The sequence below is a fragment of the Cariama cristata genome, unplaced genomic scaffold, assembly GCF_000690535.1.
Source record: "Cariama cristata isolate BGI_N322 unplaced genomic scaffold, ASM69053v1 scaffold5652, whole genome shotgun sequence".
Lineage (NCBI taxonomy): Eukaryota > Metazoa > Chordata > Aves > Cariamiformes > Cariamidae > Cariama > Cariama cristata.
Genome location: NW_009604368.1, coordinates 180028 through 194397, shown reverse-complemented (window position 1 = coordinate 194397; position 14370 = coordinate 180028). Strand labels below are relative to the sequence as shown.

Here is a 14370-nt window from a genome sequence, read left to right as displayed (position 1 = left end):
TGCATGGTCACCTGGGAACGTGGCATGGGCTGTGATGCGAGGAATGAGACACAGAGGAACAAGGACCCTGCTGGCAGCCTGGAGTAGAGGGAGGCAGGAGGGAAACTACATGCGACTCTGGCAAGGGATGGCCCTCACGGTGTCGATAGAAATTTTCCAGGTCACAGCGAAGATGAACGTCTTCTGGGGGGTGTGTGTGTATGGATCCATTTGCGCTGCACACAGGAGCATCCAGGCGGAGAGGGAAGCGTGGGTGGTGGGAATACTATGTGGGTAGATCTGAGCTCTGCAGGATAAATTCTTTGATGCGTGTGCATGTGAACTTGTTGTTTGCAAAGATTCATACTTGTGTCTGAAGGGAGGTTAATATTAAAAACTTTTGATGTTTGTGCTTGGCTGCTTTCTGTTGCCTTTTTTTGTGTGTGGATTTTATAATAAGCTATGCCTGATACCGATATAATAATTAGACTTTTTTTTCTTCTATCTCATAGCAATATACACTACAGACATCATACAAGCTTTGTTTTTTAGCAAAACAGTTGTCATGGTGGAAGGTGTAATACATTCTTAATGGTAGAGAATGGTGGGATTTTTATAACTCTCACATATCATAAGAAATTAAGAGGTCTTTTTCTGCAAAAACAAATTCAGAGGAGTCTTTAGACTCTGAGGAAGAGAGATGGGAAATGAGGGACTGCTGCTGAGCAGAGAAATGACTGTACCCGACAGTTCTGGGAAACGTTGGTACATTACTGAATATCGTTCTGTAACTCATATCTACTCTGTCATTTTGTTAGTAGTCTCTTAAATTTTGCAAGATGTCTTCACAGCTTTTGCCGTAAACCTCTGCTGTGTTTACTGGTATTACACTTTTGAAAAGATCTGTACATAAAGTGTATGCACTACACTGAGTATTTTATTTTCTCTGCTTTGACTTTCTCTGGATGTAGCATCTGGTTTGCAATTTTATAGTTGCCTAGAAAATCAGACTATTCTTAAATGATTAGGTAGTAGTTTAGTATGTTTTATTAATATGCCTTATGTTTCTGTTTCTCATGCCTGAATGTGCTTAGAATACACATTTTCTGCTACCCTCAGGAGTGTTGTGCCCACTTATCTTGATATAATGTAAATCTTATACCTTGAGAGGTTCATATATAGTTCTGGCTCCTTCCTATCTAACCTAATATGCCTAAGCTAGGATTCCAACAGTCATTGACTCTTTAAAAAGGTGAAGAGAGGTGGAGCTGAAACCTCTCTGGGAAAGCCTTACCTGGGTCTCAGCCTGTTTCAGGAGGAGTCTGTCTCTTCCCTCTGAGTACACAGGGAGTCTTGGGAACTTGTGTTCCTAAACCAGGTGGCTCAAGTACTCCAAGGTTGAGTTGAATGAATTGGGGCCCCTGTTAGTACTGAACTTTTGCATGGACAAAGTCCTTGAAGAACTGAAGCTGCTGGTTGTAAAAATCCTTTGGGTGAGAGATGTCTGTTATTGTGTGCTGGGCAGAACCTAAAACAGGGCATCCAACATGGTCAGGGCTTCTCAGTAGGGGTATGAGTTGATCACTTCACAGAAGAGCAGCAATGTTTTTGGGTTGCAGAGAAGTGTCCCTGTTCTTACCATCTCCATCCTAAAACCCCTTCAGAGTAAGTAGCCTTCCTGGGAGACTGTAGCAGAGTCCAGCTGTGCAGTGGACCTGATGAAATGCAGTCATGATTCTTAAATAGACCGAGGTGGGGCACACAGGCTTCTTGGGACAGCTGGGAGTGATGATTCTCTACTTTAAATAGCAGGTTAAACCAATAGCAGTGCCTGATACAGAATGATTGCTTTTCTTGCAATGATTGTTGTTCATAAATATTGTCCTTGGGTTTAAAAAGACGAGGAATGGTGATTTTTAGTCTTTGGCACCACAGTCGCTAGGACTGTGTATCTGTGAAGCTGGCATGGTCCATGCTGGACTCTATGGTCAAGAGGATGCTTGTTGTCCTACCAACGAATGCTTCGTCTTGCACATGTTGAGTGGTAGTCACTGTCCTGCACTCCTCTGCCTGCTGCTGATGTTTAAAACCAACCAAGTCAAAAATATAAATTTCCTGTACGTGCATTGTAAAAGCACCCGCAAGGGTGAGCGTTGTGGACTCTGGAGCATTTGATAGTAGCGTATGAGCAGGTGCGAAGGTTCTTTCTTTAATCTTGTAGTGTGGAAAGAACAGAATGAAGCTGTGCAGTGTTATTGTGGTTTAAGATGTTACCATGTGGACATTTCCTGTACGTGCATTGTAAAAGCACCCACAAGGGTGAGCGTTGTGGACTTCGGAGCATTTGATAATAGCGTATGAGCAGGTGCAAAGGTTATTTCTTTAATCTTGTAGCGTGGAAAGAACAGAGTGAAGCTGTGCAGTGTTATCGTGGTTTAAGATGTTACCATGTGGACTTTTTTATTTCCTTACAGTTAACTTTTTCGAGATTTTTATATTCAGGCCGTATTGCATGTTTACCTGTTCTTACATACCTGAATATGTCCTGTAAAAATATTGGCAATGTTTTCAGATCTTTTTTCTGTAACGGGTAAGTCTGTTTCTCATCCCTTGCTGTGCCAAAGTGCTGAGACAAGGCTGTTTTTCTGCTACTGATTTAAGAGAAATTAAGAAATTAATTTTGTCCTTGGCCACATTCTATTGCAGAAATTTCCCAGTGCTTTACGTAGTGAACTGTGAACGGATTATCATTGTGTCAATACAAATGTGTTGAATGTAAGATTGTTAATTTCTGTTAGTTAGACATAAGTGATCTATAGTGTAGAAACTTGGAGCGATGTCGTCTAAAACTGGCAAAGTGTCATTTTTTTGGAAACTTCTTTGATTTATGTACTTACAGGAGCTTGTTAGAGTGCTCATTTTTACTTCTTCCAGAAAGAGAAGAAAAAAAGCATTGTTAATTTTTTCCTTTCTTTCTGAACTCCAAGAATTTCCCTCCAGTCACTGCCCCATATTCCTGCTTCCATCTGCGTATACCCAGGAGATTACTTAAGTGCTCCCAGAAAATAGGGACTGCACCTAATCGTACTTTTTCTTTGTAGATGCTGCGAGTATGGCTGGTTACTGCGCTGCCAGCTTTTGCTGCCTTATGACTAACAGGGCCTGCATTGGGAATCAATCGCACCACCGGCACCGAACCTTGCCGGGTTGACCTCGAGGCCAACTCTTTCATTTTGATTCTAATTTGCGCAGAGATTTGCACATCACTGGAGCAAAGTTAAATGTAAGGGGATACATTAACATAGCCGTGCAGCTAGACTGCAAATGCACAAAGGTCAGGAAATGGAAAAATGAACTGCCTAATAACATCCATTTGCCACATTGCTGGTAATGGCTTTGATTTCCGATTAGTGTTTATTATAGACATAAATATATGTACTGTGCCATAGATGTGCACTATTGAGACAAATGCACCTAAAGTTCTTTAGTGGTATTATGGTGTGCATACCTCTGAAATGTTTGCAGCCTTCATTTCAGTCTTCCCAAGAGCAGCAGTTTCATTTATATGCCCTGTAATATCTTGCAGGGAAAAGGACGTCAGTACATCATGGAAGCCTGCAACTCCCTCGTGCTATTAAATGATGCCTTTGGAGCTCTGAGAAACCATTCCTGTGCCTCTCAGATGGCCGAGTCCTACAACGTTCTCCGTGCTCTCCAAATCCTTTGGCTTCATAGCGCTCTCTGCTCCCAAGCTTGACAATTTTTCACATTGGGTTTTATGTTTTCAGCAAGTCAGATGCTGAACCATTTGGAGAAGTTTTTGTATAGCTTCTTGCGCAATAAGGCCTCGTTTACTGGATTTGGCTGTACTAGAAGCTCTGCTTTGAAAACACTTTTTGTGTGAAGAGTTATATTAACGATTCTTCCAAAATTCAAATGTCCAAAGGGATTTTTCTCACGTGATAAACAAATAGCTGTGATAGGTGGGAGTAGGTTGATGGGGGACAGTTGTTATAGCTGAAACTTACCTCGATTACAGCTTTTGAACCGTGTTTCTTCTTACTTCTGCATTGCCTTGCATTTTGTATGGTCAATTGTACTGCCCCTGCAGTGATGGAAAATGCAAATGTTCTCTTGGTTGACAACTTGCTGCGCAGGTACCACATGCCGCTGCGTTAAGAGGACTGTCCTGAGGCAAAAAGGAGGACATCTGTGTGCTTTCTTTACCTTTTCCTGGCTCAGGGTTTGACAGAGGGAGAGTTCACCTTCCCTGAAAGCTGCTGAGCGGTGGCAGCGAAGGGGCCCTCTGGGCTATGGGTGTGGGGAGCAGAAGGGGAAAAGATGGAGAGCAGCAGGCCTGTGGTGGGAGTGGAGGTGAGAAGTTGCTGGGAAGAACAGGGAGCAGATCCTACAACAAGTCTTTAGGGCTATGAAAAGCAGGAGAGTTTGGTTTGAGAAAGGACTTCATGTTGCTGGGTTGAGAGCAAGGCTGGAGGGGAAAGTCCTGCTCTGTAAGGAGCAGCAGCAAGATTCGTTCTCATCTCTTTTTGCTTTCACCAGCTTTTTACTCTTCTGTCCAACAGAGCTGAGTTTCCTGTCTTTCTGAACTTACCTGATTCTAATTTATGCTCGAATAAAACAGTTTTACATACCGAAAGCCATTTCAAGTTAAAGGTCTGCCTCAAAGCTCTGGCTTGCGGAGTCCCATCCCCATCACCTTTCGATGCCTGTAGGCACTGTTGTTTTCCTGCTCATCTTTCTGGCCCAGCCTCAGGATTTTGCTCTGGGTGTTCAGATCTGGGCTGTGACTTAAGTTTTTAAAATCTTATCTTGTCTCTTACTCAGCCTACGAAACCTTTCATACAGGCTGTTACTACCTTATGTTTCTGTTAGTACACTATCCTTGTTGATACACATGCTCTTACCTTCCTGAAAGCTGATCAGAAGACTTTTGCTGTTGTAACTTATCGCTTTCACTAGGCTGTCCTTTTTTTTTTAATTTGTCTTGCCTCCTTCTTGTCTTTTACAAAACACATAAGCCTTGCAAATGAAGGCTAAAAGCTTATCAGGAGAAGCTTCATCTCTGGCAGAGCGACCAAGAGGCTGACTCCACATCTGATTTGCTTATATCAGACTTGACTACTGGCTTATTAAACTTTCAGACGGATAAATGTGCTGTGTCCCAAGCTTCCCGTAATGCAAAGCTATCTCAGTGTCTTTCTTGGTGCTTGCCCTTGAAATTCTGGTTGCAATGATGTTTGTAATCATTCAGATGTCTGCATATGTCTTTGAGCCCACGTCATGCTGGCTAATATTGTCACCTTGTTCCCTTTAATTTCTTCATCTGCCAATGCTCCAGTGATGGATTGTGTTTCATTCGTATATTATCTTTGGTACGGACAGTAAAAGTCCGTCATACCTCCGTCATACCACTGTCCTGACCTGCACAAATACATCTTCTTTGACAAAGGGGCAATAGGAGCTAACCAGTGTCAGTCCAAGTATCTAAAAGATGGATCTTAATTGTCTGAACAGAGAACTGAGTCTCAATCCTTGCAGATGCTTAGCTGAGATCTATTTCTCTATTGCTACAGCATCATGTACCTTTCTGGCATGATTTAAAATAATCCTAAATTAAAAAAAACAACCCACCTTAACGTTAAGCCCTACAGCTCTCCAGGGGAAGTTGCTGCATGGCAGTTCTGAATCCTTTGGTGGAATTGAGCTAGCGATGATGGTGTGAAGCCTTCCAGCTGGAGGATTCTTCTTGTGTTGGAGAGGGAGGTGGTGCGGTTTTCTCAGGTGGTGAAGGACAAGGCAGTGGTGGCAACAAATTTTTGCTGTCCCAGTGCCAAACAGCAATCGGGCAAGGAGAGAGGTGTGAGTGTGAAAGGGAGAGAAAATAGAAGAAAATCTGTGAAATATTTTTTTCTTGGTATTTACTGATTGCAGGTTTTCTATGTGTACGTTTTTGAGATCGGTTTTCTTTACAATCAAATCTTGTCTGTCATTTCCTTTTGACCGCTCTTTCTTACTGTCCCTTGTTTAAGTATTGCAGTTACATCTGGGGGGGGAAATACCCTAATTAATTTTTCTGATGTTTTCATTAGCTGGACTGAGTGATATAAATAGGAGGCAAGTTCTGCTCACAGATAATCCTTCAAAAATCTCATTTTGAGTAGGAATTTTACGTGGCTGATAGATCTCTAGAGACAAAGCTTTCCAGAACTTCGTGAAAAGCAGAGGGAGTGGCAATAAGAGGGGAGAAATGTCCCTTTAATTTTACTCAGCACACTAGTATTTTATAGCTAAATACTTGTTGCTATAGTTGTCTGTACACAAAAGGGCTGTTTCTGATGTGAAAAAAAGTAATAAATCACTGAATTTATTGGAGTAAATGCTTATTTATCCTAGAGTAGCTGGTAACAGTAGAAAAATCTGTTTTCCACCAGTAGTGATATTTGTATTTCTTGACAAGATGTTAATTTAAAAGTTGTCTGCTATATGGTAAACTGAAAATTACTTATGTTTTATTACATATTATGTATGTCCAAATGAGAAATGTAAAGGGAAAGGCGTTTACATCTGCTACTTTGGGTGTCAAAAGCTAAAGTAATGGGTCATAACTGATATAACGGAAATATTGCGTATCCTTGTCACCTCATTCCTCCTGTCCTAGATAAGCTCAGAGATAGGAAACAACCAGGCAGTGCATCAGTCACCAGTGCAGTACTGGCACCCTTAGCCTAGGACAAGCTAACGCTCACGTGTTGAACGTATTGTAGGCACAATGTACTTAAGAGTGGCAAGACGGGCCCTTTTAGGGCAGTATCTGACAATCTGAGACAAAAGGTTAAAAGGTGTGGGGATTCCTCTTACGTGCATGGACACCCTGATCAGCAAAGGCTCTTCTCACCGCTAACCATCCTACAAGTGGTGAGGGGAGTGGGTGGGGAGGTGAAGCCTGGGGGTCATTTGGTACAGAGAGTCCGAGGGTGGAAACGCCCCTGGAAAGACTTGAGTGTAGAAGGAGCTGTGGAGTGACTGTTTTGAGCCAGGAACAAAGAGGAATTTGTGTCTGTTGAGAACCCAGCTTGATCTGTTGGGCTGTTGGGTCAACACTTGGCTGTTCATTGATCTTGCTTTGTAATTTACACTGCATATTAGAAATGAGAGTATAGCTTAGTGTGTAAGGTGTGCGCACATCCCTCTGCAAAGGGATAGAGAGAATGAATATGAATCTCAAGCCCCTAAAAAAAATTATTTTTTTTATGTACTATGTATCTATGATGGATCAGATTTCTTCCACAGGACATTGAGAGGATGTCTTTAATTTTTTTAAGTTGTCTCACTAGGGCTAGGACTTATCACCAGGGCTTGGGGGCTGTGTGCATGCTTTAGCTAGTTGCGTGGAAAACATGCAAAGCTGGTAATAAAATGTGGAGTTAACTATTTTTCCTAACCTCTTCTCTACTTATTCATACATCCATGCTTGTATTTTGATGCCATTATTTAATCCAGATAATTATGTGTGACTATTGCCCCATTTGTTTGGGTGGTTTTTCAGTTTGAGGATTTTCTTTTTTGCAGATTAATGTATTTGTGTAGAATTGATGCTGGAAATACAAGAGACTCATATTTGTGGAGAGCGTGGCGTTCTGGGTTGCTTTCGGATTATGCCATTTGTTCCACTGGCATCAACATATAGGAAAATGGGCACTTATGGAATTAGAATGTAGTGATGAATTTAGCATTTTCATTAAAACTGCTTAAAGTCATGCTGAAGCTGAAATGTTTAAGTCTAATTTAATTTGAAAGTATGCAGTTAATTAATACTCTACATCCATTAACATTCAAAAATGAAAGTATCTGCAGAACCACTGCTACTCCCTGGAGTAATTTGTCACCAGAAATAAAAAGTCTGCCTTTGAACTGGAGTAGCTTTTGGGTACTACGCTGAGCGAAGGAACCTGTGTTAATGATGCAGACTAATCCAGAAGAGTGGGCTTACAGTTCTTCATGTTGCTATCTTACCATTATCAAACCAGTAGCAGTTGCCTCAGGTACTGTTGTGACAGCAGATGCCGTCTTCACTAAGTGATAGAAACTCCCATGGATTTGAAATTACTCACTGGAGTGTGGTAGGTGAGTGTGTCCACAGGTGCTTCTCAGATTAGAAAATGTTCACAGGGTGCGAGACCCTGTTTTTTGATTAAAAAAATATGCATTTTCTGTTTACAGGGAGTATCGGTCTTTATACTATGAAGTGAACTCTCTTTTCAAGCAGTCAATCAGTGCAACTTCAAAAAGCAGCAACGACATGATGAGATGCATGGCAAATGCAACACCATGTACTTCGTTCCCCCACGTGCTTCCTTCCTCCTTCTATTCCTGTATCTCGAGTGTAGCCTTTTGCGTTATTAGCTTCAGTCTTGCTAGCACTTACTGTAGGGTGCGGCATTCCCGCTGGAGCTATTTTTGCTTATAAACGCTCTTTAATGCAGTAAGCGAGGATTTGGGTCAACAGATTGTATGCGTTTTAGGGCAGTGTCTGCAAAATAACAGCATATTCTAAGGGTACAAACATGCCAATTGAATTTTTTTTGTTCTCTGTACAGTTTTTGTGCAACAATCCTAAGACACAATAATTATTCTGCAAAAATTAGCATATTCTAAGGGTACAAACATGCCAATTGAATTTTTTTTGTTCTCTGTACAGTTTTTGTGCAACAGAATCCTAAGACACAATAATTATTCCGCAAAAATTGGTATTAATAAACAAAATATTTTACTTTTTCATGACTTACTGTTGTTCTGTGCTACCCTAGCCTTAATAAAGCCGGGGTTAAGTAACTGCTTGGCTGGACAAAGGAGCTATGATTTTTCTTCCGCTTAATTTGTTTGAGTTCAAAAGGATGATTTGACTTCTGATCATGTGAAAAGCATTTCATAGCATACTGGAAAGCTGTCTGGTTTTGTATCTAACGGACTTGACAGCATGGTTGGCAACAGATGGATAATGGAAGGCTAATGAATAACGAAAAGCTGAGTGATTGAAATAGCAGAGCTGCAGGGAGAGAAGAGGGAAAGCTGGGAAGGAAAATGGAAAAAACAAACAGCACGGAAGTAAGGAATAACCAGTGTTTTGATCAGTATCAGAGCATGTCTTCGCATCAAAACTGAACCCAGTCATAACTTAAGCATTCTCCATCTGCCAGCTCACAAGAGCTCTTAACTCATGCACCATGACACATTTTATATGAGTTACTCAGCTTGCCTTAGGAAGGAGGATAGGTTGGAACGTAAATATTTTTTCAACTGCTAGGATGATGACTACTCTGCAGTAACCTTTGCAATTCCCATTAATTGTCCGGTGCATTCCCAAGTTCCTACCAGAACAGGTGTGCATGGTATCGCAGTCTACTGCAAAAACCAGAGCAGAGCAGTAGCATCAGAAGCTATCAGCTGTACTGAGACACTGCAACGCTTAGTTTGTATTTACACTTCAGTGAAGACATCTCTATTTTGGTAACAGGGATAACTCCATTTTCATGACTCTCACTCTGCAGAGCTCCAGCAGGGAGGAAGAACTCTTACTCATTGCTAACCAGTCTCTCCAGATGGGATACGGTCTCTGGGGCAACTGCGCTTTAAGAAAGATTCCTCTGCAAATGTAACAAGAATTACTGGGGAAAAGGCTTAACTCCGGATGGCAAAAGTGGGAAGACTCCTTCCTGAAGTTACCAGAGAATGGCCCTCTAGCAGTTTATTAGTCGTGATGTTTGTGTCTGGATGCATGCGTTAACATGGAGGAAGCCAGCTACTATTAATTTCCTCGCGCACTGCCAGTCGTGGCAGAGCCTGGTGGTGCAAGGCTTGCTCTTACACTTGCTTTCATGGTAAGAATTACAGTGTAGGAGTTGAGTTAGCACTATATTTCCTGCTACACCTTTTAGTGCCTCTTTTTTGCAATGCCAAATGGAAAAAGAGCTGCTACTTTCTTACTCTGATGTACTACTTTTGCTGAGCTCTGACATCGCTGAGAAAGGAATGATACTGTAAATACTATGCTTTTCTCCTCTTTTTTTCTCCGCAGAATCTGTACCAGAACAGGTTCCTGGGCCTGGCAGCCATGGCGTCTCCATCTAGGAACTCACAAAATCGGCGCCGGTGCAAAGAGCCTCTCAGATACAGCTATAACCCTGACCAGTTCCATAACATGGACATCAGGAACAATTCCCACGAGACGGTCACCATTCCTAGGTCTACCAGTGACACAGACCTCGTCACTTCAGACAGTCGGTCTACCCTGATGGTCAGCAGCTCCTACTACTCCATTGGACATTCACAGGACCTAGTGATATACTGGGATATAAAGGAAGAAGTGGATGCAGGGGACTGGATTGGCATGTATCTCATAGGTAAGTCCCCCTTACCCCTTCCTCTTTGGGTTTCTTCCTGCTTTTTTTAGTTATAAGCATTAGGGTAATATGGGCTAATGGTAACAATGAGCTGATACAGCTCTGAGTGTAGTTAAGTGGGTTTATATATTACAAGTATTTTTTTCTGCTTCTGAATTGCTCTTTGCAGTTCTGCTGCTCACTTTTTCTTCAGCAGAGGTCTGAGAAGGCTTTCTGTTGATGGTTTCTTAAAATTTCAAGGTATTTTCATTTTAAAGCCATTTAGATTTTGGGAAAATATCTCTTGTATAAAGACAGCATAATATTTCCAGGATTTCCTCTTGCAAGTCCTTGAGTAATCTGTGACAGATGAGAGGTTTTACAAGTCAAGAGTATGAATCATTTAAAAATGTCATGAAACAGAATGCCTTTTTCTGTATAGCCAAAGGGTATTTTGATATGAACAAGAATTGTAGACTGAGGCAGTCTGGAGTTGTCCCAAAAGTTTTTCTTTTTTTTTGTATATTGGAAGCTGTATTCAGCCATGTATGTTAGCATATTTTTGGCATCTCCATTGAGTAAATCCAGCCCCACATAAGAGCAGTAAGAAATTATTTCAGTCCACTTATACTGAAGTGAAACAATCAAGTAAAAAATTAGCATTTTTTTAACCTGGTTTGGTTCCTGTGGGAAACTTCCTGCTGCCTAGACTGAAGTCTCAGTTAGGTCTGCTCTCTGGTAAGTTTTGAATGTGGTAGATCAGTTTCAGATGCATTCCTGTCTGGATTAGAGGTCTTAAGAACATGAAATTCTTAAATGTTTCCTGAAAACCAGTAACTTGGTAAAGATGACGGACTCAAATTGGTGCTCCCAAAAAGACAAACATTGATAAAACGCAGCCCTTACTTGTATAAGTGAACCTAGCACTAAGCAAGTATTTTAGTTCCGACAGCACTGTTTCATCTTGCCCAGATAGCAAACCAAACCCAGGTAAAGCATATGATGTTGTGAGCTGGGCTTTTGGGGCAATCATAGGGGCCATTGTAGGGAACTACAGTGTTACTTAATTGCTTTAAGTGGATAAAAGCAGAAGGCTTGGCATCGCATGCTGAGAATATTTGGAATACAGATGTTGGTGACATATGGGGTATGTGAGAAGGTGCTGGGTGGGAGGCCTAAGCATGTAAAGGAACCCTGGGGGCACAGCGTTAGGCATTGGAAAATGAGTTCAGGGTATTGGAGAGACTGGGAGAAGGGGAACATGAGGCTGGCTATTTAGGACATGGAGGGAAAGGAGTGGGGGGTAAGCCAGGCTGCAGTGCTTGTTCCTGTGAGTAACCTCATAAAATACCCTGCTTTGAAAATAAAAGTAGGTTTCTGAAATTTAAAACCTTTTAGGGGAAAAACGGAGACTTGGATTTAAAACAGATGCTCTGAAAGCAATCTGATTTGTTGGCCTTAAGAGAATTACTTGTGTTTACAGTTAAGCTTGCAATTGGGTGTGTTACTGGAACAGATGAGAAGACACAGCAGCCCCCAGTACTAGGCACTAAGAAATACTCCAAGCCTGTTCTGCAGTAGTGTGGGCAACTCAAAGGACTGTATTGCTTCAGCAAAAAGAGGCAAAGCATACCTTCTGGTGGTTTGGAGTCAATAGAAAGTGCGTAGAGCTGTTAGACATCAAATGAACTTGTTCAGCCAAGTTTTATAGCTCAGACATTGTATGAAGGACTGTGAAGACACATTTTAAATCTTTTTTTGGTAGGTAACCTGAATACATAGAGGTTTAACTGGGCAAAAGAAAAATCCACCCTGATACTCCTGCTTAATTTACAGTATCAAACAGGATGTGGTTCCAGACACCCCAATAAACTTGGAGTGCAAATTGTGAAGTGTATCCTTGCCCTTGCTGGCTGAATGCCTGGTGTTAATGGCAGTAGTCAATGACTTGTTCCAAGGCACGCTGCTGCCAAGTGAAAAATGAATAGTGAGTCCAGTCCCCAAGAAACCAGCAGTTGACCCTTGGTGTCTTTGAAGGTGTTTTGTCTCAGCCTCTCAGGTTCCCAATCTAAATAACTGAGGAAATAGCAGGCAGCATTTCTCTTCCCTTTGCCTCCTCCCAAAACCTAGTGTGAGGAGAGCTTTGGTGTTTTGGTTCCCTTAAAGAACGAACATGGGAGACTGTGGAGATCACTTCGGTTTTGGTGTTAGTTCGACATGGAAAACACTCGGAATCTAGGAATGTAACTGCTGCAATGGCTATATCCACATTAACAAAGTAGGGGCAACCAGTAGGAGTGGGTCTGTAAAAGCGAGTATCTGCTGAATGCATTTCAGGGGTTTGGCTTTAGACCAGTTTCAGTCTTGGCAGACTGAATACCCTTCAGTGGCTGTACTGCATCTTTCAGTTTAGCTTCATCAGGAGAGAATCGAGTTCGTGTGCCCAAAGATCAACACACGGTCTGGTAGTGACAAAGTGGGGACAAATGGAAGGCTCATTACAAAAACATGCTTCTGCCCTGAAATAAACCACTCATGTATCCTGTATGCAATATTTGTGGCCAATCTATAGCGGTGGGAGATCCAGACAATCCCTAATGGCTTAGATTTCTGCGTGCATTTCCACAGATTTTATGAGCCTGCACTCCTGTTCAGAGAGGGAACATTCCTGGCCTTGTGGGTATGACCTTCACAATGTAAACTGATATATGACCATGTTTTGAATTAGCAGCCAGACTGGAACAAGAGAACCGAAGAAATTATGAGCTTTTCCCAGTCTACTCAATAGAGGATTAGTGTTGAAACCTATTATTACCACTTGTATGGCAACACTGTTAACTATTGCATTGCTGCTGGTCATTCTAGTGTTCCTCTCAAAGCCAGCTTTTGGATACAACCTAATCCTTTTTGTGATTTGGGTTGGTGGAATTTGAGCTGAAAGGTTTGAACGTGGCAATATTTAATATTGTGGTGAGTCATGAGAAACAATGAGAAATTATTTGTGTCCTTGGGGTATCAGGCAGTATGTTGTGGATTTTCCTTAAAACTCGGTGTGGGAGCATTAGAGTTGGTATTTGTTATTTGTCTTGTGGGAGCTCCTGGGTATCCCAGGAAGGGACTGTACAAGAGCAGAACAGAAGGCAGTTGGCACCTTGGAGGAGTTTAATTATTGCCATTGTAGTATTCTAGGAAATATCTCCAAATAATTTTATACGACTGTTGGTTTTGAAATGCATAAAACTTAGTCTGTTCTCACCACCACTGCCATCACTTAAATTTTGATGATACCCAATAAACTGCAGACTTGAGAACAAAGATGTTCCAAGTCTGGGGAAATACGATGATATAAAAGGCTTCCAAAAGAAAAAGAGCAAAAATCGTGTAGCTCATGTGTCTTGGTACCATAGGGCATTTTGGGATGCTATTCAAAGGTGAAAGTAGCCTGACAGAAGAGTTAAGGGAGTCCTCCCTGTATGGAAATTCTGGCAGCTTGCTCCTCATGTGAAAGAGCCACAGCTCCTATTATCACAAGGTATCTCTTTTGCTTCTCTTCAGTCCATGTGCACGTTCCTAAGGGTGGCCAACTGGGAAACAATCTTTGCAGAAGCAGATCAAAGCTGAATTTAGAATTAATTATGAGAGTTAACTTTTACTCATGGTCTCAGGAAAAGGACTAGGTAGCCAGTCAATCTCATGTAAAACAGTGTTAAAAACGGTAGTCGTGTGTCTCGTGGCAAAAAAATAGTATTGAGTATACCCTGTAGCTGCATGAGAACATCTGTGCACACCTACATGATTTTGATGAAGGGCCATTGAAAAACTCCTTAGTTGAAGGGGGAATAGTAAATGTTGACTCTGTTAAAATGTAGACGTTACTACTTCAGTGCATTTTAAGATTAGCCATGGTGAGATGACAAAAAAATATGGGAATTGGAAGAACAAGTCTTTCTGGGTGTTTAAGACGTATCGTGCCTTCAGGTGTAGGAATTAT

The 14370-nt window shown here is 41.6% G+C and overlaps 1 protein-coding gene across 2 annotated transcripts in view; it reads left to right on the top strand.

Moving 5' to 3' along the window:
* Positions 1 to 10078: 10078 nt before the first annotated feature.
* The window catches only part of HECW1 (HECT, C2 and WW domain containing E3 ubiquitin protein ligase 1), a 173179-nt gene continuing 168887 nt past the window's right edge, over positions 10079 to 14370 (top strand). For both annotated transcript variants that reach the window (XM_009695568.1, XM_009695567.1), the window contains exon 1: positions 10079 to 10400. In XM_009695568.1, the coding sequence (XP_009693870.1) occupies positions 10112 to 10400 (289 nt within the window). In that variant the 5' untranslated portion in view covers positions 10079 to 10111. The remainder of the gene's footprint in view (positions 10401 to 14370) is intronic.